Below are 26731 nucleotides of genomic sequence, written 5' to 3'. Positions count from 1 at the left end.
CCTGGCATTTTAGCAGCATTAATGTAACTCTACGCAGATGATATATTATAATTTGTCTCCAATCCTATAAGATCTTTGCCTAGCCTCCATAGAATTATTCATTCTTTCTCCAAATTTTCAGGATACAGGGTGAGTTGGTCTATATCAGAAGCTCTTGCTCTGATAGAATATTGCCCTACCACAGCTTTCCAACCTGGTGCCTTTCAATGGCCCAAGCAAGGGATTAGGTATTTAGGCATTTTATTTCCAGCAAATTTGAGAGATTTAGTTAGAGCCAATATTGACCCATTAATGAAAAAGTTCTTGTGTGATGTTGATAGGTGGGCTTCACTACATTTGTCTATGGCTGGGAAGGTCAATGTTATAAAAATGAATTGTATCCCCAAATTCAGTTATTTACTGCAGTCTCTCCCTCTAGAAGTTCCTCTTTCTTATTTTAAACAATTTGATAGAATATCTACATTTTTATTTGGAATGGTAAACAAGTTACATAGACCAACTGACAACGGAGGTTTAGGCCTTCCCAAAATTTTGCTTTATTACTACGCTTTTAATCTTAGACACTTGGCCCAGAGCCCATCCCTGGTACACCATTGAACAAGTGGTCCTTGCTCCAATTTCACCATTGCAAGTCTCTCTATTAAATTGCCTAGAGGAATAAAAATGCTTCCAATCATTTCACACTACATTCAGTATGGACAAAGGTTTCATGTATGTTCAATTTTGATACTTGTCTAAATGTTTCCTCAATTATATGGCTAAATCCCAAATGATTAACAAGTCCCCCTTTTGATGGAAAGAATGGATGGAGAGGGGTGTTGTTACACTGATGACCTTTATGAAAACGGAGCTTTGAGATAATTTGAAAATATAACAGCAATTTGGGATATCTAGATCTCAATTTTTCATGTATTTACAGTTGCGACATTTACTTTCGGAATATTTTTGGTGGTAGTACACAGCCCCCTAAAGCTGCAGACACTCTTTGTATGGTGCTCACAGCCTTTGGAAAGGGGCATGAAGCATCAGTGTATTTCTCGTTTATTCAGAGTCTTGGTGATGGGGCCTTAATAGCTCTTAAGAGGTTATGTGAAAGAGATTGGTATTGGAGGATGGGGAGTGGCAAAGAAATTTGAAAAATGTTAAAACTATGTCTAGGGATGCACGGGTACACCTTATTCTGTTTAAGATTTTGCATCGTTTCTACTGGACTCCCTCTAGATTGTTTAGACTTGGTTTAAAAGACACACCTACCTATTGGCGATGTCAGTTGGAGGATGGAGACAAAGCCTATGCTATGTGGTTCTGTGATAAGATTAAAGAATTCTGGTTAATAGTCCAGAATTTTATCTGTGTAGCTCTAGATACTCAAATTTCATTCTGCCCTAGACTATGTACAGTTGAAGTCAGACGTTTACATACACTTAGTTTGAAGTCATTAAAACTCGTTTTTTTAACCACTTCACAGATTTAATATTAGCAAACTATAGTTTGGCAAGTTGACGTCTACTTTGTGCATGACCCAAGTAATTTATCCAACAATTATTTACAGACAGATTGTTTCACTTAATTGACTATATCACAATTCCAGTGGGTCTGAAGTTTACATACACTAAGATAACTGTGCCATTAAGCAGCTTGGAAAATTCCAGAAAATTATGTCAAGCCTTTAGATAATTAGACAGTTAGCTTCTGATAAGAGGTGTACTGAATTGGAGGTGTACCTGTGGATATATTTTAATGCCTACCTTCAAACTCAGTGCCTCTTTGCTTGACATCATGGGAAAATAAAAATAAAATTCATCCAAGACCTCAGAAAAAAAATTGTGGACCTCCACAAGTCTGGTTCATCCTTGGGAGCAATTTCCGAACCTGAAGGTACCACGTTCATCTGTACAAACAATAGTAAGCAAGTATAAACACCATAGGACCACGCAGCCATCATACCGCTCAGGAAGGAGACGCATTCTTTCTCCTAGAGATGAATGTAGTTTGGTGCGAAAAGTGCAAATCAATCCCAGAACAACAGCAAAGGACCTTGTGAAGATGCTGGAGGAAACAGGTGGACACGTATCTATATCCACAGTAAAACGAGTCCTATATTGACATAACCTGAAAGGCTGCTCAGAAAGGAAGATGCCACTGCTCCAAAACCACCATAAAAAAGCCAGACTACAATTTGCAAGTGCACATGGAGACAAAGATCTTACTTTCTGGAGAAATACCCTCTGGTCTAATGAAGCAAAAATGTAACTGTTTGGCCATAATGACCATCGTTATGTTTGGAGAAAAAAGGGTGAGTCTTGCAAGCCGCAGCACACCATCCTAGCTGTGAAGCATGGGGGTGGCAGCATCATGTTGTGAGGGTGCTTTGCTGCAGGAGGGACTGGTGCACTTCACAAAATAGATGGCATCATGAGGAAGGAAAATTATGTGGATATATTGAAGCAAAATCTCAAGACATCAGCCAGGAATTTAACGCTCTGTCACAAATGGGTCTTCCAAATGGACAATGACCACAAGCATACCTTAAGTTGTGGCAAAAGGGCTTAAGGACAACAAAGTCAGGGTATTGGAGTGGACATCACAAAGCCCTGACCTCAATCCGATAGAAAATTTGTGGGCAGAACTAAAAAAGTGTGTGCGAGCACCTGACACAGCACAAACCTGACTCAGTTACACCAGTTCTGTCTGGAGGAATGGGCCAAAATTCCAGCAACTTATTGTGAGAAGCTTGTGGAAGGCTTCCCAAAACATTTGACACAGGTTAAACAATTTAAAGGCAATGCTACCAAATACTAACAAAGTGTATGTAAACTTCTGTTCTGACCCTCTGGGAATTTGATGAAAGAAATAAAAGTTGAAATAAATCATTCTCTCTACTATTATTCTGACATTTCACATTCTTAAAATAAAGTAGTGACCCTAACTGACCTAAGACAGGGAATTTTTCCTATGATTAAATGTCAGGAATTGTGAAAAACTGAGTTTAAATGTATTTGGCTAAGGTGTATATAAACTTCTGACATCAACTGTATATTGGGTGATGGGGCGGTCATTAAAGTAGGTGACAAATATACAAATGCTGGGTCCAAACTATTGTAATGATTTGCAGACAAGTAATTCTTAGAGGATGTAAGTCAATGGGCGCTCCATTTCAAGAATGGTTCACTGAATTGGGCAGGGTGGCGGCATTCAAAAGGATGTCATATAAACAGCTTGGCAGATTAGATGCATGACCTTTCTGGAAGGCTCTCGGTGTGGGCCATGTGGCGAGAAATTGTTTTTTTCTTCGTGTTTACATGTGTATACTCAGGCTTGGACCACAGGAATATTTGGTGGGGGTTGAGGTGGGATTGGGGACTGTGAGGGGGATAGGGTATTAATAGGGGTTAAGTGGGATAATGGTTGACTCTGATTATGTATATTTTGCTTTGTTCTGTGTTACGTTTTAGAATCAACCAATAAAAATGTTAATCTGAAAAATGTTGTAATCCTCCCAGCACAACTTCCTTTATTCCTCGCCGTACGTAAAACAAAGTCTCTGTCTGCCGACTGCAGGAATATTGCCAGAATGGATCGGGGTCTGTCACCCGCCCTGTGAAGCCAACCGAGAGCTCTGTTAGCATACTCTATGTCCAAATTCAGAATAAGCCCATCTAGGAATTTACCATATCTTGACCTTCCTTTCCCTCTGGGATTCCAATGAAATGAACATTATTACAGTATGTCTGCTTCGATTTTCCATATCCTCTAATTTTTCCTTAAAAGGGGGGTGGAATAATAGGGTTCAAAACAGTGTTACTATGAATGCAAACTTTAATACAGTGAAAAAGACACTCTATTAGCATAACATAAATATATATAAATAAATAAAAATTTCCAACATTCTTTTGAATGTCCATGTACTAAAATACAATATTTGATGAGAGTATCTTCATTTACTATTACTATTATTTTGAATGGCCATGGAAAATGAAGCAATGTGATAATTTTACCTGGTTGCAAAAAGTAGCCTGTTAATTTACCTGATGAACTTTCACCTTTTGCTGACCCTTTATGCTTGGCAGAGCTAATGTGTGCTTCTAAATCACTTGCACCTTTATTAGCAACTGACACATAAGTGCCAGCTTTACACGTCATACATTCTGCTTCCCACGGATCTCAACCTGGACGAAAGCATGGGAATTTTTTGTGCAAATCTTCTGTAAATTTGCACCTTCATTTGGGCATTGTTTCCACTCAGCTGTCATTTGCTGCTATTGTCAAGCAACTGTTTGATGCTGAACACAACAGCGCTTCACGCGTTCGTGGAGAGATTGACAGGCAGTAATTTGACCAATAGTTGCTGCAAGCCTCTTATAATCGACCAATTGGTGTGCGAGAAGGCGGGACTTACAAAGAGGCGTTAAAGCAATGCAAATATGCTCGCACACACAATGAAGTATTAGACCAGATGCACATCATAATGCAACTAAAGTCGAATCCCGGACATTTTCACAAATTTAGAAATCCCAGCCAGACGCTTTTTTAAGGTCCGAAAAAGAAGACATGTCCGGGAAAAAGAGGACATATGGTCACCCTACGGCAGGTTAGTGCTTAGCTCTTTTCCGGCTGCTTCCAGAGACTTGATTCTCAATTCTAAATGCTTTTTAATGTCCCCACAGGCCGACGATTTTGAATTCTTCGACATCCTACACTCCCAGCGCAGTTTAGCAATCATAACTAAATCAGTTCTCACAGAGTAATATTGATTGAAAGGATAATTATAGCAAAGTGTAGTGGAGCTCAACACTAGGTTGCTTACACTCGCATAGCGTCACGTGACTCGATGTGGCTTCTTAATGGTTGTCACTTCTGCGCCATCTGTCAATAAATTGGCATGATTTTATAGGGATTCAGACCATCAGACCTGGAGGGTATTCCATGGCATCAGCTACTAACACAGCATTGAAATGAACTCATGAAAGGGAACTTGAATCATCAGGTTTTGCACAAACTTTTCACTCAAACTTTTATGCTGATAATATTACTTGTAATGAAAAATACAACTTTGTTGTGTGGATAATTAGATAAATGCAAGAACCCTGTTTTATAATGTATTTGCTTGTTCAATTATGCTATGTATTTACCCTGAAAGATTAACTAATACTTTGCTTACTGTGTTTATTTTACTTATACGTAACCTTACAAGTTTATTATGATTAACATTGTTTATGATAATTTACTATTTATGCTGTATAAATTTGATGTAGTTACCTTGTTTTAAATACTAATAATGCAATCCCTTTGAATGTCCAGAAGATGGTGTCAATGTATTCATTTTGAGAATATTGCTGGAACCAAATAAACTTGAATGTGAGCCTTGTATGTGTGATATGCATCTGGCTTCAACATACAGCTATTTGTGTGTAATCTCTAAAAGATAAAAAGAGATAAAAGTTTTTACATCAAGCTAGAGGCAGTTTGAACTCCTTCCCCATGTACGTGCATACCACAGCTGGCCGGAAGCAAAATTGTCAGTAAAAAAACTTTTAAATATGAATCTATTTCTTACACACACCTAGCATTCGGAAGACATTATTGAATCCACTGAAGTCATATGGATTACTTTTATGATGCCTTTATGTGCTTTTTGGAGCTTATAAATTTGGCACCCATTCACTTGCATTGTATGGACCTACAGAGCTTTTTCTAAAACAAATTTATTTGTGTTCTGCAGAAGTAAATTCATACGCATCTGGGATGGCATGTGAGAGAATAAATTATGAGATATTTTTCATTTTTGGGTGAACTGTCCCTTTAAGCCACGTTAAGCGTTTTCCACGATAAGCGGTTCAGAATGTCCCCTCCGAGATGCTGTTGTATGACGTCACTCAAACATGGCGGCGCTCTGAGAGATTCGCGGAGTTCTGATAAACATTCACTTTTAAGCGAATAAATGCAACGTGTGAAATAAATGCACCAAATTTTACATATTAGATTATGTTTAACACACGTTTGCAGAGACGTTCAAAAAACGGTAAACGATCTTCTCAACTGATACTCATAAACCTGCAGAAACTTCTGGCATTGTTGTTTTGTTTGTTTCTACATTATTCGAGCATCTGATTCATGTTTATAAATGTCACCAGTATTCTCATCATCCTAAACGAAGACTTGTTTCAACACGAACAGGAATAACTCCAGGTGTTTCAACTGAGATCTGCGGGATAAAACATTGTAAAATGATGTTTATTAAAGAAGAGAGTGAGGACATGAGTTATCCAGAATCATGCAGTTCAAATGTCATGAAAAATGAAGATACTGAGGAACAAAGAGGTTGGTGTCCATTCTTCATTATTTATTATTGTCTGCTGATGAAGATTAAAGTTACAAAACTTCAAGCAGTTCAACACATTTGATTGCTGCATTAAGAAAACACCATTTCACAATTAACAAGACACCCTATGGACATCATACATTACGTTGCAGCCACCTAAAATCACCAATTGACATTTTAAAAACGCGTCCATTCACGAAAGACAAAACTTGAAAAGATGCTGAATGCTCAAGCCAGCCTAATAATACATTAAATAAGAGATACGTCCCCCGAACTGACATTCAAAACTTTCATATGAATCTACTAATACCAGCTGCGTGACAAATGGGTCTTATTACAGCAGACGCGATAACAATGACGGTGATTCCTGAAATATGCTATTCATGCCGATATTCTTTATGTTGGTTTTTCTTAATCGTGATTAACGCATTCAACTATTTGACATTTCATTTAGCAGACAGTTCTGAGTGCTGGTTGGAAAGAAGCGGAACCCTTGCTCTGTGTCCGCCCGGAGTCATTACACTGACGCACATACCACAAACAATCACAACAGCAGTTCCATGTCAATGAGCGTGTTTACATGCACGTTCTTACACTTATGCTTAATAAGCCAAGAACACGTGCGGTTATGTAAACGCAATAAATGTCATTCTTTTATCAGTGTAAGGTCAGAAATGGCGTAAGAATAAACTGATCGACACTCGTTGTTTGCCCATTATGGCCATTTCAGATGGCATGTAAACACCTTAACTGGCGTTCTCACCGGCTCATCCAATGTGCGCACGTGTTGAGTGCATGCCTCTTCACGGTTTGATGTAAAAAGCAGAGAATATTGTGATTATTTCAAATGTCACGTAAAGCCGGATTTCTTGCTTTGTCAAGTTTTTAAAATAAGTTGCTTTTTGCACATAATCAGCGTATTGGTGTGCATATAAACATGCCCAGTGATCAAGTGACGAAGAAAGGGTCTCTTTACCATATTTTTTTGTCCAAAAAGCAATGGCTTTCAAAATAAAACAAACTGCACATAACATTGAATTTCTTAGACTTTGCAGCAGATCACATTTAAATAGATAATTGACCAGGACCACCAGGACTTTGCTGCATTTGTTTCCTGATTATTGTGGCCCAAAATGACTGTATTTGCTGTGGCTTTGCTCAAAAATGTCGATGCTGTTTGCGTCATTTTTGTTGGGAGGGGGTGGGGAGTGTTGTTTGCTGTGAAAACTCACAAGTAATCATAGTATATTTATGTAATTTGTGTGAATGGCTGTATAAGTGCAATTGCTTATAGTTAATTTAGTTCATAACAGAATATGCAGTTAGCAAGCAAAAAATGATAAATGCACACAAAAACACAATACATTTAAGATGTGAAACCTGAGATATTATGAGTCGAAGAACCTTGATTTTGAAGTAAATATAGAAGTGACAATCATCAACACATTTCATGAATGTTAAGTTTCAATTGTCGGAGCAACAGTGCATTATGTGAGCACTTCGAATGAACTGAGGCCGTCACCAATCCTCACCTCAGACCATTTAGAGCAGCGTGGGAAGTTTAAACGCTAGCTGTGATGTGCGTTCCATTTAGAAATTTAGAAAAAGGTTTCGACAGTGAACACAAAACATTTTGGTTTCACTCGGTTTTGTGTAATCGCAAATGCTCTTGGTTGTTGCGGGTTCATACATGCTGGGTTAATGCATGACTCAGATCGCAGAGTCTAGTGATACCAAGTGACAATATTGTTTGCGGTGTAAACAGGGCTTTACTCTGTAACTGGAGATTATACAATGGCAGCTGTGCAGTTAGAACTGCTTCAAGCTTTCTGAGCGCTTGTTTTGCCGCTGTCAGTATGATGAGAAGCAACTGCATTACTTCAGATTCACAGGTTTTGCAGGACAGTTGCAGAAATTATACAAAATTGGAAGAACCGCAACAAAAAGCAGAGACTAGTTGAATTTGCATAAATTCTTGCAATTGCAGATTCTTGGAGGGACTTATTGACATGAGTTTTATTTACTTAATTTTAATATTTGTCTTTTTTTTTTCTTTTTTTTTTTAGGACTGATGGATGTAAAAGAGGAAAATCAAGAATTGAATGAAGTGAAGGAAGAGAAATACAATCCGGATCAGACACTTTATTGTTTCAAAACGGAACAAAATAATTTTAGTGACTCACAGACTGAAAATTTCTCACAAAAGAGAACTGAGAAAAGAGTAAAACACTCTTTCACCTGTCATCTGTGTGGAAAGATTTTCATATGTAAAGAAAAACTTACTAGGCACATGAGAATTCACACTGGAGAGAAGCCTTTCAAATGCCATCAGTGTGGGAAGAGTTTCAGACAGGCATGTAAGCTAAAGAAACATCTTTCTGTGCACTCTGGAGAAAAGTCATATAGCTGTGATCAGTGTGGCAAAACATTTTCTTCAGCATCAGTTTTAAGAGCACACTGGAAAATTCATCCAAATGGGAAGCCGTACTTGTGTTCACTTTGTGGAAAAAGGTTTTCATTTGTGCAGTGTTTAAAAGTCCACCAAAGAAGACACGCCGGTGTGACAGATTATGTGTGCTCTGAGTGTGGTAAAGCCTTTTACAGAGCTTGTGAATTGGAACGTCACAAAAAAATCCACACTGGAGATAAACCTTACAAGTGTTCACATTGTAAAAAGAGTTTCACTAGTTCAGGAAACCTGAAAAAACATGAGAGAGTGCATACTGGAGAGAAGCCGTACCACTGCAAATCTTGTGGGAAGAGTTTCACTAGTTCAGGAAACCTGAAAATACATGAGCGAGTGCATACTGGAGAGAAACCATACCACTGCACTTCATGTGGGAAGAGTTTCAGCCAATCAAGTAATCTACTGACTCATAGAAAAAATCATTGTCCAGGGTTGTCACCATGAGAAAAGTTCATCTTTATTTGCCTGGCAAATTGTTTGAAATTTAGAAAGGAAAAAAAAATTAAAGATGAAATTTCTGTCAAAAGAACAATAACAGTTATAGCTATGGTGCCAAGCACACCAATGGAATGTAAGGAAGGATGACTTGCCATTACTGATTATGGTTTTTAAGAATTTGTGGTATTAAAAACATAAACAATAGAAATGCTTATATTACAAAACATTTCATTATAGACCTAACTTTTGACCAATAGGTGGCACTGTCACCAAATTTACATGGTGCAGTCAGGTTTTGGTGTCAATTTGCCAAAGCATTGCCGAGATAAAACCTCAGATCCTTTTTGACATCGTGCCAAATTTTGTGTGAATCAGATGGACAGCCTAGGAGGAGTTTGAAAAAGTAGGTTTTCAATTACATTCAAAATGGCAAATAGGAAATATTCCTGACCGTGGCAAATTGGAAATCATCGTGCTCGACCTGACCCAAGGAAGCATTTATTAACATTTCATTATATCTTTTAACCACAAGGTGGCGCTGGCCTTAAACTTTGTAGGTATCTTCAGGGCATGGTGCTGATGATGTATACCATGTTTCGTAACGATATGCCAATGCGATTGTAAAATATAACTTTTTGCATCAAAATTCAAAATGGCCGACGACCAATATGGCGACATATGAAAATTTGGTATCATCTGACTCTGTATCCCAACACTGAAACATCTTATGATTTTAGGCCAAAGTATTTAGATGTTATAAGCAAAATAGCTATTTTTCTTTTCTCTTGACCAGTAGGAGGTGCTGTGCCAAAACTGTGCAGGTACCCTCAAGCCATGATTTCTATGACATATTCCAGGTTTTGTTTCTATATGTCAAAGCATTGCAAAGATACAGCCTTGTGTACATTTTGGCATGCTCGCCATTGAATTTGTTACATAAGAACAGTTATGGTCTGTCAAAAAGTTTTTGATAGCTTTTTGTCACCAGTGTCTCTAGATGATACATGCCAAATTTCGTGCAAATAAGACATATGACCTAGGAGTTTGAAAAAGTATTTTTTTTCTGAAAATTCTAAATGGCAGAAAATCTAATAGGAAGGAAAAACATTTTTCTAGGACTAATGGTTTAAAAGTTATGAGCATAAACATAAGTTCAACTTTGAACTCTTGGTGGCGCTAGAGGATTTGAGTTAGAGACACCAAATTTGCTATGGTTGATGTTCAGACTCTCCCCTATATCAGTGTCTTTCACAACTTTCCTTTAAAAAGGATTCTATAGGCTGCCATACACTTCCAAGTCAAAAAATAATTATAATAATAAGAAAACTAACAGATACAATAGCGGCTCTGCACCTTCGGTGAATGGCTGAATTATATGTAGTACTGAATGGGCTGTCATTCGATGTAAGGGGTTGAAGGATGTTTGTACCTTTTCTACAAATTATAAAGAAGTCAAAGTATTGTTTAGAAAACTATTGCTGTTGAAGCTGTGAAATGCAACAAATTTTGTATGAATTATTTTCTTCTATATAAAATCTTCTGTTTAACATTTCCTTGGTCCTGACAATCAAGTTCCACTTCAGACCTCACCGGGTCAAATTGGGGGGGGGTGAGAGCATATGTGTATGGTGAGGGTGTAGGGGAGAGAGAAAGAGGGAGGTAATCAATGGAGCAGAGCCATAGCATGCAAGAATGCATGTATGTGTGTGAGAGAGAGAGTACATACTGTATGTGTATGGAGAGGATGTGAGGGTAGAGAGAGGGAGGTAATCAATGGAGCACAGCAGCAGAATGTGTGTGTGTGTGTGTGTTAGCGTGTTCATGGGAGGGGGATTGTGAGTGCATATGTGTGGGAAGATGTGTGCATGCAATTTGAGTGTACTTATAAATAACATTTGGAACTGGACTGCCGTTTTACAGCTTTCTTGCAAGTCTTTATATTAACCGGGTCAAAATGACCCAGAGGGACTACAAAGGGTTCAGATCACCGTGGAGAATGTCACGAAGTTTCAGGCCGAGAAGCTGAAGTTCAGTTGATGTAAATTGGTGTTCAAATTGCAGGCCAAATTGACCCGGGAGGTCCTTCATGGTCTCCCAGATCTAAACACATTAAATATGTCATTTTAGGGAATGACAGTGACTCTAAAACTACATTATTAAAGGAAAATAAGAAACACACATAATGGGTTCAAAAGTCTGATTCAAAATCTAAATATGACCTAAAATATATTTGAAATTTCATTTTAAGACTTCACACAATATTTACGTCACTAATCAAATAAGCAAATGTTTGACATTAACAGTGTTAACTCCTTTTGTTCAAAAGGTACGTTTTTCTTGTTTCCATTAAAGGAAACATTCACGAATCATGCTGGATAATTATTAGCAATTATATTCTAACTGTTATGCTGAAATAAAAAAAAAAGCTGTTGGTGCTGGCTGTGGTAGATTACTGCTTGCATGTTCTTTCAGTTTACTCAGTAATGACCATTATTTGGGTTTAAAGCTTGGTTTATCTCGCAGACTTAAAATGTCTGTAATTAGTGACTTCCTGGTAATATTTCAGATTTAACTCACCAGTCCAGCACTGAGTTCAGCATATTCCTTTCACTGCGTGTTGAGAGTAAACGTTTGGTTTGCCTTGTGTGTCCAAAGATGAGATCCATGTAATCCATTTGTCATTTATAATATCTCTTATAATTCCCTCTTACATCATTTTTATTGATGTAAATACTTGTAAATAGGGTAAATTATGCATCTAAACAATAAACACACATAACACACATGCACACACACACACACACTTATATGTATTAGGGATGGGCATTTTGGTAATATCGACTACTCGAGTATTCGGACTAATTACATCGAGTACTCGAGGGGCAATGACATGTACAACTGTATATATATTAACTTTTCTGACAAACATCTTTGGCTGCTGCATTGCATCTTGTTGTTCCAGTGTATCGTCTATTCATTATTATAGGCTGTTATAAAATAATCTGTTACAAAATGTACAAAAGATTGCACAATCAAAATATAATGCATCATATTTTGTCATTATGTGAAGATTCGCTGCCCAACTCAATGAAAGAATGTGCACAATGCACATCTGTCTTTTCTTCCTTCAGGTTACCGTAGTAATCTTAGTAAGCGTGCACCCATGTTTTTTAGTGACTGTCTGCACCGTCTATTTTCAAATCTATATATATATATATATATATATATATATATATATAGCCAATTCACACACACATATGCAATTTTTTGACATTATTTATTGATGTCATTTTTGTATATTTTTAAAAGCTAAAATGTGACCAGTGACGAAAAACTACGGATAAAAACATTAACTGAGAGAAAATGTATTTAATTTGTAAGCAAAATGGACAACTGAAATATACCAATATTTATTAGAATGAAATTGAGAGCATGTGAATCATAAGGAAATCGAAGCATGATATTGTGATATATCGTATCGTGTCAGGTTTCAACAAACCGTCATTGTTTCCAAGAGCCGATGATGTAATTTATGCATTACCTTCATTGGCATAAGGAAGGACAAGACACCCCATCGCTAAACTTCGACACACCTGTTTGCCGGTGTTTTTGCAATGAATAGAGTCAGAGGTCGCTCGCTCAAGGCTGCCAGATTGCACAACTAAAGTGTCACACTGGCAGAATATTTCCAAACTGTAGGTGCGTCCCAAACCGCACACTTCTGCACTATTTTACGTCATTTTGAAATGTAAGTAGTGCGAGTAGTATGTTTACATTGAAAATGCAACAAAAAGAAGTGTACTATGAGGACCCGGATGATGCACTTTTTCAACCGTCAAAACGGAGTGTGGAATGATGGACACTTTGTGTACTCTGCACTTGCCACACATAACGGAAGGGGCAGAGTTACCGGCAGCAATGGTGATCTGGCACAACAATTGTAAATAATGGAGAATATGACAACAAGCGAAACTCCTGTGAAGACAGCACCTTACAAAAGTGAGTTAAACAATTTACCATCATACCATGCTGTGTGAATATGTATATTACTGAGATATAAGTGCTGAACTGAGGGTAGATTGCACAGACCTTAGCAAGGCCAGGGGTGGAAGGATAAAAAAGGGCACTGATTTTTAAAAAAAAAAAATTTTTTAACCATTTTCTTGTATATACAATATATACTGTACATATATATATATATATATATATTTATTTTTTTTATTTTTATTTTTTATTTTTACTTTATCACAAATAATAGCCTATTCTGTTATATTTCCCACAAAAAGCACCATGGTTTATTTGTTTATTTTCAGACATGGTCTGTGATAACCCCATGTTTTGACATGTGTCATAGTAAAACCATGGTATTTTTTTAAGTACCTTGGAGTACCATGACAGTATCATGAAATATGAACATGATCAATCATTCAGTACCATGGCATTACCCTGGTAACTTGGTGCACGGTGTGAAGGCGCGATGAGAATGCGCGAGGCGATCGACTGTGTTCAGCAAATGCTACCGAGCATATAACATGCGAGTAAGGGCAACCGGTGGAGTTTCTAGTGCCCCCCTAGGGTATGATGTGCCACCTAGGGAGTTGGTGCCCTACGCAGACTGCGTAATATGCATATATGAGCGGCGGTACTATGGTAGCCTTATGGTATTTTTCTGGAAGTGATTAGTCTAATGGCTTATTAGTTTCAACAGAACCAAACTGGCTTTGGCTGAACCAGAGAGCTCCTTCAGTTTATGTAAATATTCTATAAAAGACAAATTGAATTACTATCACTGAAAGCGATGCGAATGCTCCCATTATAATGAATAAATCTGTCTGCACTAGTGGTACGCGATGTTGTAAATGCGGTAGCAATCGAGTATTATTCTTTTGCTGAACTTACAACACAATCCATGGAGTGGACTTTTTATCCGACCTGTTACTCGTCTGAGATAACATCACTTTGATGTTCCGGGGCAAATTCAAAACAGCATTTTTTGGGGGGGGGGGGGGATTGGCTGGGTAGCTCAGTAGTAAAAGACGCTGGCTACCACCCCTGGAGTTAGTTCAAATCCCAGGGCGTGCTGAGTGACTCCAGCCAGGTCTCCTAAGCAACCAAATTGGGCCGGTTGCTAGGGAGGGTAGAGTCACATGGGGTAACCTCCTCGTGGTCGCTATAATGTGGTTCGTTCTCGGTGGGGCGCATGGTGAGTTGAGTGCGGATGCCGTAGTGGATGGCGTGAAGCCTCCACATGCGCTATGTCTCCGTGACAACGCGCTCAACAAGCCACGTGATAAGAGCTGATGGTCTCAGACACGGAGGCAACTGGGATTCATCCTCCGCCACCCGGACTGAGGCGAATCACTACGCGACCACGAGGACTTAAAAAGCGCACTGGGAATTGGGCATTCCAAATTGGGTGAAAAAGGAGAAAAATCCAACAAAAAAAAAATTTTTTTTTGCTTCATTGAAGGGCACTCCTGCAGGAGGGGATGCCACTCAAAAGCACGTTCAAAACGAAAGTGAGAAAATGAATATTTTCTCAGAGGGCCCTTCCACAAGACTGTTAGCGAAGGGTACGTTCATACAGAAATGCCATGTTTCCTTCAGAGTACCCACTTCAAGGGATCTGCACTTCGGTGAGAGTAGGGCATAGGGAGGATCACTTGCGACTGGAATTCGCCCCCGATCTGCTGTGGCGCTCGCTCTTAAAGGCACCTCCGCTTAATTTTCTTTAATACGCCTGTGATTTACAAAGAAATCTCATAACACATTATTACTGTTATTGTGAGATTATGACGAGATTTTCATTTAGTTTTATTTAACTATTTTAATTTAATTTTTAAAAATTCTCCCTTTTTTCTGGACGACCAAAAGGGCACCTTTAGATTTGTGGAAAGGGGCAGGGTGCTACCCCTGTTCTGTGTATGTCAGTGGTTTGGGACAGCTTGTGCAAGTGTAAAGATCTGATTGGGGGAATTCACCTTTTGAAATCTGGCAATCCTATACTTGTCGAAATCTATTTCTGACCGGCTATATGCCCTTATTTAAAGTCTGTTGTTTATCAAACATAGAAAATTAAAAATTGTACTTGCATAATTAGTTCTAAGTAATACATGATACAATTTATCTAAGGGGGGATGGTGGTTTTTGGTATTTCTTACGACAAGGGGGATGGCATCCCCTCGCATCCCCCCTCAGGTCGAGCCCTGGTTAAGGCCCATTGAGGGAAACAAATGCTTATTGCGAGATCTGTTCAAAATTATTAAAAAAAAAAAAATATGTATGAGGGTGAATGCGGTACATGCAGTCAACTAGCCACAAATCCGCTGCCAAATTTTGCGAAGGGGAAGTTGGTTGCTTGACCATTTTTAATTTTTCCTTTTATTTGATTACCTCTATGTATTTGTATTGCAAAACCACCATAATTACTTAAAAATACTGTTCATTTTTATTATTTATTATGCTTATATTACATTATATTGTTGTGGTGCAAGGAACGGCAGCCGGTGGAGTTTTTGGTGTCCCCCCTAATTGGTGGAGTTTTTGGTGGTCCCCGAGGGCCCCCATAGGGAGTAGGTAAACAATGCAGACTGCGTAATATACGTACAGGGAGCAACAGTACCAGTCAGTAATACTACACTGAAGATTAATAATATCAAGAAATTGACCCTGTATTCAGATGGTCCCTTACCACATCCTTCACAGTTTTAGCAATAAATGCTTTTTGAGTTATTAATAATAAAAACTATATCCTTTCTTATATGCTGAGAACTTTCTTCACCTGTACTTCTTGTCTTTTTGACTCAGTGATTGTATTCATACATTGTTGGGTCTGTGTAACTTTGTACACCTTATTGAATATTTATATTGGATCTTCTGTTTTTCAATAAAAAATCCACAGTTTTAGCACAGTCCCTTACCCACCGGATAAATAATTTCCAAATTATATCATTGTAAAAAGATCTGGAACGATTTCTCCGTGACGGCATCTGACCAGCTTACGGGACAAATCGCTTCCCGTATTGATTCGGGGCGCATTATTTCATATTTAAATAAGGGACGATCCCGTACGTGCGAAGTGTGGATGCAGAAAATCGTGAGTTTATCGGGAGAGATTGTAAATTCAGAGTACAGCGGGAGTAGGGGTGGAAAATCGTGAAAACCCCGGTAAAATCGGGAGTGCTGGCGGTTAAGCTCTGGTGTCTGACCGTTTGTAGTTTGAGAACGTTAAGCGTTTTCAAAGCGGTTCAGAATGTCCCCTCCGAGATGCTGTTGTATGACGTCACGCAAACATGGCGGCGCTCTGAGAGATTTGCAGAGTTCTGATAAACATTCACTTTTAATCAAATAAATGCACAAATGTATCAGTGTAAGATGATGTTTAACACATGCACGATTACACATACATGAAAACGGCAAACGATCTTCTCTATGATACTCATAATCCTGCAGAAATTTCTGGCATTGTTGTTTTGTTTATTTCTACATTATTCGAGCATCTGATTCATGTTTATAAATGTCACCAATATTCTCATCATCCTAAAAGAAGACTTGTTTCAACACGAACAGGAATAACTCCAGGTGTTTCAACTGAGATCTGCGGGATAAAACATTGTAAAATGATGTTTATTAAAGAAGAGAGTGAGGACATGAGTTATCCAGAATCATGCAGTTCAAATGTCATGAAAAATGAAGATACTGAGGAACAAAGAGGTTGGTATCCATTCTTCATTATGTATTATTGTCTGTTCATGAAGATTAAAGTAAAACAAATAATAAAATAAAACAAAATTGCATATGACATTCTTAACCCCTGTGGAAACTCTGAATTCTAGATCAGTCTTTTTTCCTTTAATGTTTGCACCAGGAGTGGCATAAAGTCACCCAACAGCAATGTGAAAGACTGGTGGAGAGCATGCCAAGATGCATGAAAGCTGTGATTGAAAATCAGGTTATTCCACCAAATATTGATTTCTGAACTCTTCCTAAGTTAAACATTAGTATTGTGTTGTTTAAAAATGAATATGAACTTGTTTTCTTCACATTATCCGAGGTCTGAAAACACAGCATCTTTTTTGTTATTTTTACCAGTTTTCCTAACCCATTTTCTGTCTCTTAATTTTTTCCAGAGATGTGTAAATATATATATATATATATTATACTGTATATACACCAATCAGCCACAACATTTAAACCACCTGCCTAATATCATGTAGGTCCCCCTCCTCATTCCACCAAAACAGCTCTGACCCTTCGAGGCATGGACTGCACAAGACCTCTGAAGGTGTCCTGTGGTATCCGGCACCAAGACATTAACAGCAGATCCTTTAAGTCCTGTAAGTTGTGAGGTGGGGCCTCCATGGATCGGACTTGTTGGTCCAGCACATCCCATAGATGCTCAATCGGATTGAGCTCTGGTGAATTTGGAGGCCATGTCAACACCTTGAACTCTTTGTCATGTTCCTCAAACCATTCTTGAACAATTTTTGCAGTGTGGCAGGACACATTATCCTGCTGAAAGAGGCCACTGCCATCAGGGAATACCGTTGCCATGAAGGGGTGTACATGGTCTAAAACAATCTTTAGTTAGGTGGTACGTGTCAAAGTAACATCCACATGAATGCCAGGACCCAAGGTTTCCCATTAGTACATTGCCCAGGGCATCACTCTACTTCCACCAGCCTGTCTTCTTCCCATAGTGCATCCTGCTGCCATCTCTTCTCCAGGTAAATTACACACACGCACCCGGTCGTCCACATGATCTAAAAGAAAATGTGATTCATCAGACCAGGCCTCCTTCCATTGCTTCATGGTCCAGTTCTGACGCTCACGTGCCCATGGGTCAGCATGGGCACTCCGAACGGTCTACGGCAACGCAGCCCCATACGCAGCAAGCTGCAGTGCACTGTGTGTTTTGACACCTTTCTATCATGACCAGCATTAACTTTTTCAGCAATTTGTGCTACAGTAGCTCCTCTGTGGAATCGGACCTGATGGGCTAGCCTTCGCTCCCCACGCGCATCAGTGAGCCTTGTTGCCCATGACCCTGTCGCCGGTTCACCGGTTGTCCTTCCTTGGACTACTTTTGGTAGATATTAACAACTTCTTACCAGGAACACCCCACAAGACCTGCCGTTTTGGAGATGCTCTGACCCAGTCGTCTAGCCATCACAATTTGGCCCTTGTCAAAGTCACTCAGATCCTTACGCTTACCCATTTTTCCTGTTTCCAACACATGAAATTCAAGAACTGACTGTTTACTTACTGCCTAATATATCCCACCCCATGACAGGTGCCACTGTAACGAGATAATAAATGTTATTCACTTCACCTGTCAGTGGTTTTAATGTTGTGGCTGATCAGTGAACAGAGAATTCGCCACTGATATATATATATATATATATATCAGTGGCGAATTCTCAGGGCCAGCAAAGCCAAATAAATAAATATTTTTCATCCTTTCATTCTCAATTACCTTTTTGCCTATGCATTTTTAATCGCTTTCCATTCTTAATTCATCTACAAATAGAGAAAAATGAAAAGATTATCCAGTCTTGATGCTAACAAGCAAAGTGTGACAACTGATTCACAAATCGCATGCCCGAAGCAGCGCATGAGTTTGAGCTCCACCCTGTCAGGCCTTCAGAATTTCTTCAGAATCCCTCAGCAGTGCAAATGAATGAGCAACTAAAGTCAGATTATCAGATTCATCAGCCAATCAGATTGATTTATTTGTTCTTGGTGGGTGTGATCTTTAGGATATGTCCCGGTCGAGATTACTGGATTTTTGATTTCCATGAGCTGTAAGCCGTAATCATCAAGATTAAAACAAAAAAGGCTTGAAGTATTTCACTTTATGTATAATGAATCTAGAATATATGAAAGTTCCACTTTTTGAATTAAATTACTTTTCCACGATATTCAAATTTTTTGAGATGCTTCTGTGTGTGTGTGTGTGTGTGTATATATATATATATATATATATATATATATATATATATATATATATATACACACATATATATATATATACATATTTAATCAGGGGTTAAATTGGAATTTTGAAAGTGGAGGAACCCAAAAATCAGGTGATGTCACAAAAAAAAAAAAAAATTATATATATATATATATATTTATAAAATACATGGGTGTCTAAATATGGATTTATTAATAGGCCTGTGTGGTATGTAATTCAAATAAGTTTTTTTTCTTTCAGATGAATCAATTTTCAGAAAAAAAGAAAAAGATTCTGTTTTTCTTGGATAATGATTTATTCAACTTAATTGTAAAACTACATAATTACAAGGAATATTTGGTTTAGTGTTTTACATTAGATGACAAAAAACTTGATTAAGAATAATTTCAAATGTATTTGATACATTTTATTAAAATCAGATGAAAGTTGGGACAAGTTACGTTCTTGCCCTAGATCGGGGGGTCATATTAACGAAAATGCTAAACTTAAATCTGATTGTGTTACAATTTAAAAGTAAATGCACATTGTTCTTAATGGGGGAAACAAACACCTTCTACACAACTACCTTTTACCTAAAGTGTTATTCTGATAATATCATTTTGAAAACATCTGTATTTAATTATAAAAGAGTTTAAAATTCTTTACTGTGACATGAAGAAGCATTCACTAGTGAATCCCACAGTATGTTTGCTAGAAAAAACAATTTAAAACAAAAAACATAATAAAAATAAATATTGAATTAACAAAAATGGAGTACATACATAAATATACAAATAACAGTAAAACGTTTTACAGTGTGTTGGTCAAGTGTTTTTTTTTTTTTATTTAATTTAATTTAATAATTTTTTTTATCTCAAGTTATAAGCCTATTGTTGTTGATGTCACTTTGGATGCATGCGAGTGATTCCGGATTAAAAACTCCTCCGTGTATACAGCTTTTTAACAAAACTACTATCGCTACTGTATGCCAGTGGATCTAAGAAACGGGTGAGCAGTTGATTCCGTATTACACGACTTCTATGAATCAGAGATCGGGCCACAGCGGTACAGAAGCGAAACACGCATCTTTATGCGAGGGCGTGCGGTCTTGTGCTGCTCTCGAATATGCTGCCTCAACCAGCGTCCGCAACTGACTAGAGCCAAGCATAATGAACTTGATATATTTTTGAACAAGTACACTCGCTAAATTGAGACGGAATGTGTCAAATGGATCAAAGAAAACCCGCATCGGAGAATACAATGATTTGTGCCGTGGAAAAATATAAAATTCCACAAAATAAATTAAAAATTAAAAACACACATCTTTGCTTCACAAATAATGTCTTTGAGAGTACAAAGCAACAAGAAATATTTAAAAACTGTCCAAATTTCTGAAGAGACATTGAATGTCTCATAATTTATTTTAATTAAATATTACCTTATCATTTCTGAGTCTCTGAGAGAGACCCCAGTTATTGAAATTTCATGTTACTGGTACCAAATGTGGGCAACATCATGCCAAGATGCTAAATTGTGAATGGTGTTGCCATGGCGATGCAAAATAGTAACGTAAAAAATGGGGAAAAGGAAGTGTCTTCATATCTTCTGTGTGCATCGTGTGATTTACATCAAAATTGAGCCAAATGTTTGGCCTTGTAGGCTGATCACATTGATGTGGCTATTGTGGGTCACGGTTGTAGCATCACCAACTGGCGGAAGGAAGTGTGGCACTTTTAACAGACTTTGAAATATACCTCTTATGTTTACCTGAATTGCTTAAAAATTGTTTTAGAATAATGTCAAGACAGTGCAGATTTAAAATGCTGAAGGGATTCTTGGAATCTTAAACAGTGTTGCCATGGCAACACATTAAATGATTCCTTTTTCTGTATATATTTCAATTCACCAAGAAAACGCTAAACATAAACAAGTGCTTTAATTACTTTCTGCTATCAAAGCAACTGTCTGTTTTTTCTTTCTCTCTCTCTCTCTCTCTTCCAAAGAGTTTGCGTGGCAAACTCATAAAATCAGCCCTCCATGATGCTTTCTGCAACTCTTGTCATGTGGAGGCAGTGCGGTGCTTGATGCTGGCGTTGAACAGAGGATTGACGCCACAACTCAAATAATGTTAAATGAGATTTACAATGACAAAAACATTATTGAAACTCAAAATTATTATTACTAGGCTATTATTGTCATCTTTTCGGATAAAAGTCATGCTCAGTCATTTAAATCTGTAGGAAATGTATACTATAAATCGTAAACATTCTACTGAAGTCAGTTGATTTGTAGCCATGCAAGTTTTAATATTGGAGAAGGTAAGGACGTTATTGAAACTCACTATTATTAGACTATTATTGTTGTCTTTTTGGTTGAAAAGTCATGCTCAAACTGAAGGAAAATTATAAATCTGCTTTGTTCTTTTAATGCTTAAATACTATAAAGTCTCTTGGAAGATTTCGGTCATGAACATCTCAAAATTATTTAATGACTCATTGCACATAAGATGCTCACTTGTCGCCACCCAGTGACATCTCTGAACTAATCAGTTAATAAAATTTAACAAATTTTTGATACAGATGCAAGCCACACCAAAATACAATTTATTTTTGCAGCTAATTCTGCACAATTGTGAAGTTAATTTACTGTACTTGAATCCAAAAATTGCTAGAATTGTTGCTTTTAGTTTATTCTTTAAAAAAAATATATCCCCTGAACAAATTTTTACGCCATGGTATTTTTTATTCGTAAAAAGTGTGCCATGGCAGAAAAAAGTTTGGGAAAAAGTTTCTCACCCAAAGCGACATGATAGATGTGATAGACGTGACAACCCTTAAACTTTCAAAGTGCTGCATAATACCAATACACAGGTTTGGGGAGTAATGGAATATATGTAACAGGATTACATTTTTAAAATACAAAATATAAGTAACTGTATTCCACTACAGTTACAGTTTAAATCATTGGTAATTAGAATACAGTTACATTCAAAAAGTATTTTGATTACTGAAGAGATTACTTTGCATTTTATTGTCCTTTGTTTCATTTAATATTTAGTCCTTTCAGATGGAAAACATTTATACATATAAATTATGTGATCCAAAGTGCATTTGAACAGCGGTGAAACACTTTTTTATGATGTGTTACATTCATACGAGCAGACAGAGAAGTAAGTTTGAAGTAAGTTTGGAGCAGAAGAAATAGAAATAAACCATGTATAAATTGTCAGCTTTAAGCTAAGCTGAAATGCTATTTCTAGCCATTTTACATGCACATGTTACCAGGCATGCTCATATTTTTTTTATCATTAAGACCTTTGATATTAGGGCAAAAATCGTATTCTTGATAATAATATTTGTATTGTTTTCCTGTAAAAATATCTAAAACTCCTTAAAACAAAATCAGTTTGATTGATCTTGTTTTAGAAACAACACTGCATAAGATATTTAGGTTTTTCAGAGAATGTATTTTTAACGTGTATTACTGTACTGGCAGAGTTTTTATAGTCAAAACAAGTGAAAAAATCTACCAGTGCTGAAGAAGTAATCCAAAGTATTTAGAAGACAATACTGACCTTGAGTAATCTAATGGAATACGTTACAAATTACATTTTACAGCATGTATTCTGTAATCTGTAGTGGAATACATTTCAAAAGTAAACATCCCAACACTGCCGATACAGACGCAGCTGCATCAATACATGCATCGGAAAAAGGAGAAAATTATTATCTATCGGTGTATTCGTATTTTGAATGAAGCATATAATTTGTTTATCATAGAGGTTGTGTAAAGTTGATGCAGGTACAACAGAAAAAGAGATTTTGCTGTTGTTCATTGTGTATTTGTTTAAGTTTGACTTCTTCCATATTTTGGGCATTTTCCAAACGGCTGTTTTACCTCCTTGAAGGGCACTGCGGAAAGGGGATGCCACTCGAAGGGTCGTTCCAAACGAAAGTAAAAAAATTATTTTTTTCACATATAAGGTGGGTTTTTACAACTACAGTGGTTCAAGCTGTACGAATGCCGTGGTGACTAAAGAAATTTGTCTTGTCTGTTACAACCTTCTGCTACTCATACCAATAATGGAAATAAGCGCAGTTAGAATAGCTTAAAAATGTGGGAGAGCATTGTTTAGAACCAAACTATAACCTAATTGTTAACCAGTACGGAGCACTTTAAAGTATATAGTCCTAGAAGCTAGACAGATTAAGTTGAAAATGTTTAATAACAGTAAAGTCTTACAAGATTACATCAGATGGTTACAATTTAGATAACAGTTACAAATTGGATGTATGAAATATGTACAGTATATGAAACCAGCATGCATACTACCTGAGTAAGAGATAATGGAGGGTAGAAAGACGGCTGGGAGTCTGGCCTATGGCCTGTAACCCATCTCTCAAGAGCAGAGCCCAGAGAGAAGAAGAGAGGAAGAGGGAAAAAAGAGCCTTGAGCACAAGTTAAACTCCACTTTTATCCTTTCCTTGACCATGTGACCAAAACTAGACCTGCTACATTTAAACTGACCAATCAGCAGACCACATTTAACCCCCACTGTATTCTAATTGTGACCATTTGCAGAGTCCCAATACACAAACACCTCAGTCAACAGGCTGAAAGATCACTATCGTCACCCTTTGTATGTCTTGAAATGCAAGAGGTGGTCTGTTTTCACATAGGAATAAGAGTTGTAATACAGGAATTAATTCTTTGTTAATTTTCAATCCTACACACAAAGAGCCCTTTTACAACACTATTAGCGAAGAGTACATTCATACAGTACTTTCATGCACCCTTCAGAGACCTGTTCTTCAAAGTGAGAAGGGCATAGGGATGATCATTTTCAATTGGAATTCGGCCTTTGTTTCCCACTTGAATGTGCGACGTCATAATAACGAATGCCTTACTTGACCCCTGTAGCTTTCTGCTATAACATTTGGGGTCAATTTTATTTCCTTAATTTCAATATTTGTCCTTTGAAAATAATGGTAACGATTTTGTGTTTTCATTTTAGACCTGATGGACATGAAAAAGGAATGTCAAGAACTGAATGAAGTGAAGGAGGAGAAACACAATCCGGATCAGACACTTTATAGTTTAAAAACTGAACAAAACTCTTTTAGTGGCTCACAGACTGAAAATTATTTTTCACAAAAGAGATCTAAAATCACAAGATTAAAACATTCTTTCACCTGCCATGAGTGTGGCAATACTTTTACATGTAAAGCAAGTCTTACTAAGCACATGAGAATTCACACTGGAGAAAAGCCTTTCAAATGCCATCAGTGTGGGAAGAGTTTCATAGAGGCGTGTAGTCTCAAAAAACATCTGTCCTCTCACTCTAGAGAAAAGTCATATTGCTGTGATCAATGCGGTAGAACATTTTCTTCAAGATCAGTCTTAAGAACACACCGGAAAATTCATCCAAATGAGAAGCCTTACTTGTGTTCATTTTGTGGAAAGAGTTTTTCACGTGTGCAAATTTTAAAAGACCACCAGAAAAAGCATGCCGGTGTGAGACCTCATGTGTGCTCTGAGTGTGGTAAAGCCTTTTACAGAGCCTGTGACTTGGAACTGCACCAAAGAGTCCATACTGGAGAAAAACCTTACAAGTGTTCACATTGTGGAAAAAGTTTCTCTATTTCAGGAAACCTGACAAAACATGAGAAAGTGCATACTGGAGAGAAGCCACATCACTGCACTTCATGTGGAAAGAGTTTCATTACATCAGGAAACCTGAAAGCACATGAGAGAATGCATACTAGAGAGAGGCCGTACCATTGCACTTCATGTGGGAAGAGTTTTATTAGGTCAGGAAACCTGAAAGAACATGAGAGATTGCATACTGGAGAGAAGCCATTCCAGTGCACTTCATGTGGGAAGAGTTTCACCCAATCAGGCTCTCTGCTGACTCATAGAAAAAAGCAATGTCCAGGGTTGTCACAGTGAGCAAAGTTCATTATTATTTGACTCACAAGTAGTATGAAATTTAGAAAAGCGAAAACAAACAAGATGGAATTTCTCTCAAAAGAACAATTCCAGTTAAGTGGATGAATTGCTACAATACCTGTAATGCTGAATGAGCTGTCATTCTATGTTAGGGGTAGAAGAATGTTTGTACTTTCTCAACAAACTAATAATAAGTCAAATTATTAGTATAGAAAACTATTGTTGATGCTGTGATCTGCTAATTTATGCTAACAGTGATATAATTATTCTATTAATCTATTATATCTCCATTCAGTAAATTGTTATCTGTTACACATGGAGAACTGAAAATACTTTTTTATCCACTGGAATAATTAATTTAGTAATATGGGATTATAAACTATTACAAAAGCACAAGATGTACAGCAGAATAATATCCCAATGTCAGATACTTTTCTAATGTCAGCATTTATAGTAAAAGAGTATCTGTAAGTATTCACTTGCTGTGTGTTGTTATTGAAGAGACAATAATAAAATCTGCTTCTTGCTTTACAGAGAGCGTGAAGATGCAGTTCACTTTCGAAGCTGGCGCTATGGGGAATTCTTTCTCCGACTACCTAATTGAAGCCTTTGTACAATAACACCAATTCTCTGATTGGCAAAGGTGTTTGAGCCCCGCCCTTTTAGGCCCGCAGTTGGCCTAAATTAGCGGGTGCTAAATCACTATTCCTCAGAATTTTCTTCCTTTAAGACAGTGACTTCATCTCTCATCTCTCAGAGGCTCTGTTGTGTGAGCACGGGAATTTACTACTCTGCCATTTGTACAGCCTGGGCCTCAATGTCAAACTGGGCGAAAAGCACACTGTCTCCCAGCCAACATATCTCCTTTTTAGAGGTCCAATTGGACACTGTGAGCATGCGTGCACATCTCACAAGCGAGCACGTCCGGACCATTCTTGATTTTTTGTCTCAGTTCAAACTGGGGAAACACTTCCACAGAAGTCATTTCAAAAGTGCTGGGTTTCAAGGCAGCAACATCCGCTTTCACACTAGGTATTTTACACGAGATCTCTCTAGCGCTGGATCAAACATCATGTACCACGGCACGACTGGTGCCAGGGGCGCATGCGCATTGGCATAACTCGCCGCTGTCTAGCTGCTCTAGCACCATGGACAGCTCCAAACTTTTACCAGCAGGGTATCATGCTGGGTCAGGTCTTCAGGCCAAAGATGGTAACCATGGATGCATCCAGCGCAGGCTGGGGCACACTGTATGGCGGATGCCCGGCCTTCGGCACCTGGACAGGTGCGAAGCGGGCATGGCACTTCAATCGCCTGGAACTGCTAGCTGTCTCTTAGCCTTGAAGGCTTTTCATTCCAAGGTAGCAAATCACCATGTTCTGATTCGATCGGACAACATGACAATGGTAGCTTACATAAAACGGCAGCACGGAATCCAATCGCTGCCAATAATGAGCCTGACATGGCATCTCTTCCTTTGGAGCGAGCACCACTTCTCTTCCTACGCAAGCCCCCTATTGGAATCTGCTGAGTTACGTGTGCTCTTTCTAAAGACCACACTCCTGCTGGCTGTAGCCTCAGTTAAACGGTTGGGTGATAT

General features: G+C 37.9%; 3 protein-coding genes across 12 annotated transcripts in view; 2 read left to right on the top strand and 1 right to left on the bottom strand.

The window, feature by feature from the left end:
• LOC127440778 (gastrula zinc finger protein XlCGF57.1-like) overlaps positions 1-26731 on the bottom strand; it is a 593771-nt gene that overhangs the window by 312440 nt on the left and 254600 nt on the right. The window lies entirely within an intron of this gene.
• Positions 6184-25607, top strand: LOC127440875 (gastrula zinc finger protein XlCGF7.1-like). Of its 2 annotated transcripts, none has more exons than XM_051697922.1 (3): positions 6184-6321; positions 17095-17178; positions 24197-25607. In XM_051697922.1, the coding sequence occupies exon 3, from the start codon at positions 24202-24204 to the stop codon at positions 25129-25131; it is 930 nt and encodes a 309-aa protein (XP_051553882.1). In that variant the 5' UTR covers positions 6184-6321; positions 17095-17178; positions 24197-24201; the 3' UTR covers positions 25132-25607. The 2 variants fall into 2 exon arrangements, with proteins under 2 accessions (XP_051553882.1, XP_051553881.1); XM_051697921.1 differs by lacking the exon at positions 6184-6321 and adding an exon at positions 16803-16940.
• LOC127440730 (gastrula zinc finger protein XlCGF57.1-like) overlaps positions 16616-26731 on the top strand; it is a 518561-nt gene continuing 508445 nt past the window's right edge. For all 9 annotated transcript variants that reach the window (XM_051697512.1, XM_051697511.1, XM_051697514.1 and 6 more), the window contains exon 1: positions 16616-16940. In XM_051697512.1, coding sequence (XP_051553472.1) covers positions 16616-16940 — 325 coding nt within the window. The remainder of the gene's footprint in view (positions 16941-26731) is intronic.

This window comes from Myxocyprinus asiaticus, chromosome 5 (assembly GCF_019703515.2).
Source record: "Myxocyprinus asiaticus isolate MX2 ecotype Aquarium Trade chromosome 5, UBuf_Myxa_2, whole genome shotgun sequence".
In the NCBI taxonomy this organism is placed as follows: domain Eukaryota; kingdom Metazoa; phylum Chordata; class Actinopteri; order Cypriniformes; family Catostomidae; genus Myxocyprinus; species Myxocyprinus asiaticus.
Note: the sequence above shows the minus strand (reverse complement) of the source record. Positions and strands in the feature narration are given on the sequence as shown.